Below are 6,022 nucleotides of genomic sequence, written 5' to 3' on the forward strand. Positions count from 1 at the left end.
TCCTCCATTCCTGTGAGACAGACCCCATCACTGTAACAACCTCTGCCCTTCCCTCTTCTTCTAGCAAGGTCAGCAGCTTTCAGCACCACTGAACGAGTAAAATGCCACGAGTACAGCACAGCCTGCTTTCAGCCCCTCCAGGAAGCCAGTGCTAGAAAAGCCACAGTACAGATTGTGTTCAGACCAAAACACCCCAGTAGCAAGAAATACAAGAATTGCGTAAACTTCAACACTACTGTGCTCAAAACCATTGCATCAGTTGGCACCACATATACAGCGGTATTACAATTATAAACGTTATCATCTGTTCACCAGCTTGGACTGTCAGCCTTGACACTTGATGTCTAGGTGGCACTATTTGCAATAGAGAACTTCTTAGAAACACCAGTGTTTCAAAGTGCCATCTGCTGGTACTTTCATTATTTACATACAGCTATTACAGAACAGTGAGTAGTGAAAGTGTCCGTGCGCTTTTCTGTTGGCAACACCTCCAAGCCCAAAGACTCACAGCAGTTTGGTGGGTTTTTTTAATATCATGAAAGTGGTTTATTACATCTATGTCCCAGAACACTTAATTATCATTGTGAGAGCCTGGCAAGTAATCACCACAAGCTTTCAGAAACAAAAGTATTTTGACAGCATATGGAGGCTGGTAATTTACCTTTTAAAATGGACCAGGCAGTAGAACTTTAGAGTTCAACTGGAATGCAGTGCTTTTGCTTTAAAACTGTCTTAAACACAAGACTATATTTAGCTTTATAATCAGGGCAGAGGAACCCTGTCTTTCTGCAAAATTAAATCCAGAAGTCACCAGGTTCCACTGGTTATGATCTAGAAAGTATAGGAAGTAGCTACTACACTTTACAAAAATGTTAGGGCTTATTTAAATTTACTTAAATTAGCTTTTTAATATGGCAAAAGTTAAGTAATGCACTAAGACTTAGAAGCAACAGTCACAACAGCTCAGAATAACTCCATTTATAATTTTCTCCTAAAAAAGGAAATAGCTGTCAGTCTGTTCTCCACATTTCTCCAGCAGAAAGATGACTCTTCAAGGTCAGCTATTTAGAACCTGGAGGTACAACCTCAGCAATAGTGACTATACAATAGCTATTGCCCTTTCGGTTTAGGTAAAACTACCTCAGTAAAGACATAACATCAAAGGAGAGCTAAACTGTTGTCTGTATTTACCCAAATCTCAAAGATGATTCTTAGAATTACTTACAAGTGACAGCAACAGTTACTGTCAGGAACTGGCTGAGGTCTGCTTAAGCTTTCTGCACAAGGAGCAGATCCATGTGACCTGTGATGAATTAATCAACCTCTCAAATTTTGTCTCCCCTTCCCCCACCTCCTCCTGCCTAATCCATTCTGTATTTTCTAAATTTCCAATTCTTCCTCCTGTCATTATTCCCCAGTTCTTCCTGCAGGATACACACAGGCACAGCCCTGCATGAATAAAAGACATTTGCTGTGAGTGACTAGGTCACTTTACTAACTTGAGGCTATCACATCAAAAATCCAGTTTAAGCACAGGCGCAAACCATACAGATGGTCTAGAACAGCAATAACCACTACCCAGATTTGATACTGTAGGGCAGCAATATGGAAACCATGGCCACACATCTGCTCCATCTTGAAAACTGTCCATTTACATGCAGCTTCCTGAAACAGGCAAAAGTTTATAAGACACCAAACATTTAGAGACAACACAAACTTAGTTAATGAAAATTTATTCTTTCAGTAAGTCATAGTCAGCTCTTACGCGACCAGGGCAGAAGCTGTCGATGATTCACTAAAAAGAGAGAAGAGAGAAAAAGCGAAAGAAATATTAATTGCAGAGGCAGTTTTTCAAACTAGTTGTCAAAAATACTGGTCCAGTTCAAAGCTGTAACTACCACTCCTGAGCTTAATCACTATCCGTTTAAATTTTTTTATGGCATAAAGAAAGATTTCATCCTTCCTTTTAAATTACAAATACTAGGATAACAGCACAAACCTATATATTCAAAAACCTGGCTAGTTGCACTTGCATCTTTTCAGAGAGAAAAAAAAAAAAGCAGCTCATCCTGACTTCTACAGGAATTCTCCTACGTTGGCTAAGTTTTCCTAGAGAAAAACTACAGATTACTTTCATTTTTGCCACAGCTACTAAGCCATTTCTCAATACATTTTTAAATTAACATGGACTACAAAAGTATCCGAGCAAGAACACAGACCGCAGTTTGTACGAAGTATTATAAGAGTTATCTAGTACTGACTTCACTCATTGAGACAATGATTTTTTCCAAGTGTTGTGACAGTCATTTTACCCAGCAGTAAGTTCCATTAATTTATCAGTTAATATTTATGAAAATACCTATTCTTTGCTGCCTGGTTTACCTATATATGCATGATCATAATGCACTCTTCACCCTTTGAATAACAGCCCCAGCATATTGTTTACAAAACCAACAAGACCTCAGTGAAAACCATAACGTAAGAGAAGACTTACTACTTCCAATTGGGTGGCAACACTCTCTTAGTTTTGTAATAGCGAGCCAACCTATGGATTCTGCTTTCGATCAGAATCAGGCGGAACTTGGCATCTTTATCCTTGAAAGAAAGTTACATTACAATCAAGCACTACTTTGACTTCTCGATGATGTATATTTCAGATGAGCTTTGTTAAAGTAAAAAAATCCACAGCTACTGCTACAAACCCCACATTCCCATTACCAAAGTCTGATGAATCAGGTAAAATCAGAACAAAACCAGAAATACATGGTTCAAGCAATGCTTTTAAGATCCTTTTCACAGACAAGGACCAGTCTCCTCTATCAAAATGCCTCCCCAAACCCCCAAGTTTACTCTAAGGGAATGGCTAACATGAAGCACACCAAGAGCCTTTGCTTTGTCAACTTGTAAATAAACTACTGTATGATTTGAAAAAACAGAGTTATCTACTTGAATTAACACTCACCTTTCTGTTTCTCTCAAGATGTTTGCGAACAGCAACAGCTTTCTTGATCAAGTGATAAAGATCCTCTGGAAGGTCTGGGGCCAGTCCCTTCGATTTAAGGATTCTCAAGATTTTGTTGCCAGTAACAAAGCGAACCTGGGCAACACCATGGGAATCCCTCAGGATCACACCTGAAACAAACATTTACATCTCACACTGGAAAGGAAAAAACCTACACAAACACATCTTGTAACTGTAAGATACAAAAAAGGGCTTCTCTAAATTAAAAACCTTTGTGTAGAAACTTGTGAACAAATGGTTAGACAATAATGTGAGCAAAATACAACTTACAGAAGCTGAAACACTTTACGGATAGCACTTAACAGACAACTAACCCACTCATCACATTTAGGCAGATAACACATTAAGTGCTATGATATTATTGGGAAATTTTGAACATGACTCATTAAAGCTAGGTATTCAATCACCCTTTACTCTATAGTTAACAAAGATGTCATAGACATCTTACTCTAAAAAAAAATGTGCTGTACCACAGGGATCATTAATACTCCCAGAATTACCATAAAATAAATCAATAAAACATCATTCACATAGCATATAATTACACCGCAGAACTCATGACCATATAAAGCTGCAGCATGCATACACTTCAGCAAAGCTCTAGAACAGTCCAAACTACTGAGAACCAGTCAATTATGCAGCTACAGTGCCTGGCTCAGTAAGCTCCTAAACACGGGGCTGCTGATATTTGAGATGAGCCGTCAAGTTTTTCTCCAAGAAACTGGGCAGACTAAACTTCCCTGTAACATCTATTAGTGGCCATTCCTGAAGTCAGGTTATGAGATTAAACAGATACTTCACATTTTCTGCTTGAAAAAAAAATACTCGGCCTAATTCACCAAATATGCCTTTATTGCAAGAATGAGACATTATATTTTTAGTGGTAACAACACAGTGAATACATAGCTACATCAGAAAACCTGTATTTTCTTAACATGTTATTTAATATAGGTTGAAGGATCAATTTCATTATTACAAGTCAGAAAAGTGTGCTTTGTCTCCATTTAGGAGCTATTCATAAACCCTTACAAATCTGCGACGGAGTCAGGCCTTTTTTAGCCAGCTTGTAGATCTGTTCCTTTACATCATCAGAAGTGAGTTCAGCCACTAAAGAAAATCAGAAAAAAAAACAACTGATGAACACTGCTTAATAGCAGGCATAGGCTAGCTATATGAAAACCTTTATAAATGTAGAAATGGATGCTTTGTAATGCTTGAAAGAACCAATCAAGAACTGAATTGTACTTTTAATGATATAGAAACTTCTCTTTACACTATTATGAACCCATAGTGCTAGTGAATATGGTGGGGGAAGGCAGAGGTGAAGGAAGAAAGTTCTGTGAAAACACCTCATATAGCTTCCAGCCAGCTGCTTTATCAGTTTCTAACTGCCACACCAGAAGTATGAATAACAATCTACCGAGGAAAAAAACACTGCCGGGGAAAGGAACCCTTTACCTGCGCCTTTGACAGAAATGCAAATTGAAAACCATTTTAGCCATCTCTTAGTAAAGCACCTAGAGAGAATAGTGAAAATCAGATTTTAAGCACACAAATTAATTAGAAAATGAAACAAATGGATCTACTCAGATAGGACTGTGGCTTTTCTCTATTACTTCCATGTTAAACTGTGCTAACAGAGCCATTGCTTCTGTGATAATTAAGGGGAAGACAACACACCAACAAGCTAGGTAATCCTCACTCTTTCAACAAGCTACAAAAGCTTTTTTTTTTTTTTCTCTTAAGACTGTCACAGTGTGAAATAGCAAAGCACAGCAAAAATGTATTTGGAAATGCTCTATAGATTACAATTCAAAACAGAATGCAAATAAAACTAAGCAAAAAAACCCACAAGGTTTTTAAAACAAGTATAGCATTTGAGCATCCTAATTATTATAAAACTGTTTAACCATCAGCAGTACTTCAAGCAGCTTCACATTATCTTACTTTAAATTGTATCTCTTTATTTTTACATTTTGTGCTCTAATTTCATGTTTCCATTTAACTGTTTTTCAGTACATGCTTTTCATGTGCACCACAAATTGATCTTCCTGCCAACAAATACATCCTCCAAGACACAGTCCTGGAAAGCAAGACAGATTAAGCAGCTGCTCATTTAGCTGACACATAAGCCTTTTAAGTCAAGTACCCTGAAATAAACTAAGGGCACGCTTAAATTACTTAAGTTAGTGCTCTGACCAACAAACTGCTGTTGTAACTAGCTAGAAAACAGCCAGTTTATTTCAAAATGGCAAAGACCCAAACTCGAGTGTGAAGAGTCATTAATCTCTAGAAACTATGAGCACACAGACTAAAAATAATTGATTGCTAGCACCTAATATTACAGCTCTCTTCATTTTGTTTCTTTTCTCCCTGGGCACAGCTAATCTGCACTGCGGGAACCGGTACCCTGCTCTGAACGCCACAAGGCAGCCGCCCGGGCATGCCCCAAGTGAGCACGGGGCGCGGAGTTACTTACCGTCGGCACGCTGCGTCTGTAGGGCAAGGCTGATTGGGACAAGCCTTTCTGGGGGACGAACAGATCACACGCTAAGCGCAGCCAGACAAGCTGGGACTGCCGCCCTGACCCCCCTACAAGGCAGCCTCTGCTACAAGCATTTCCTGCAGGGCCGTACCCAGCCTGCGCGGCTGAGGCCTGCGGCGTCCCTCCTCGCCCGCAGATAACACCGCCACCCAGTACAGGCCGTGCCGGGACAGCACCGAACAGGAGCCCAGGCACCACAAGCATACCCTGCCCGGAGCCGGCCAGGGAACCCGCACCTCAGCACCGGCTCGAACCTTTCCCACCCTGCCACCATATCTCCACAGCCGCCGGCCGGCCTCCCCCCTCCCCACACGCCACGCTGCTCCCCCAGCAGCCTTTCTGCTCCCACACGCGTCCGCGGCGCCTCTTAGCACCTCAACAGCCCCAAGCCGACCCCCTACCGCAGCCCCGGCCCCCGCAGCGGCCGCTTACCCGGGAGCGTGCATGCGACCCAT

At 40.8% G+C, this 6,022-nt stretch overlaps 1 protein-coding gene across 1 annotated transcript; it reads right to left on the reverse strand.

The window, feature by feature from the left end:
* Positions 1-1,717: 1,717 nt before the first annotated feature.
* Positions 1,718-6,022, reverse strand: RPS13 (ribosomal protein S13). The gene is made up of 6 exons (XM_068400019.1): positions 6,000-6,022; positions 4,481-4,539; positions 4,052-4,129; positions 2,963-3,132; positions 2,495-2,595; positions 1,718-1,795 (listed from the first exon to the last, which is right to left on the reverse strand). Exons 1-6 carry the CDS (start codon positions 6,020-6,022, stop codon positions 1,762-1,764), a joined length of 465 nt encoding a protein of 154 aa, XP_068256120.1. The 3' UTR covers positions 1,718-1,761.

The sequence above is a fragment of the Nyctibius grandis genome, chromosome 4 (assembly GCF_013368605.1).
Source record: "Nyctibius grandis isolate bNycGra1 chromosome 4, bNycGra1.pri, whole genome shotgun sequence".
Taxonomy (NCBI): domain Eukaryota; kingdom Metazoa; phylum Chordata; class Aves; order Nyctibiiformes; family Nyctibiidae; genus Nyctibius; species Nyctibius grandis.

Excerpts from the sequence above, each read along its gene's own strand:
- RPS13 (XM_068400019.1), bottom strand. The coding sequence starts at position 6,022 with ATGGGTCGCATGCACGCTCCCGG. Across the intron at positions 2,596-2,962 it reads ATCTTGAGAGAAACAGAAAG|GATAAAGATGCCAAGTTCCG; the intron begins GTGAGTGTTAAT and ends CTTTCTTTCAAG. Across the intron at positions 1,796-2,494 it reads TTGCCACCCAATTGGAAGTA|TGAATCATCGACAGCTTCTG; the intron begins GTAAGTCTTCTC and ends CTCTCTTTTTAG.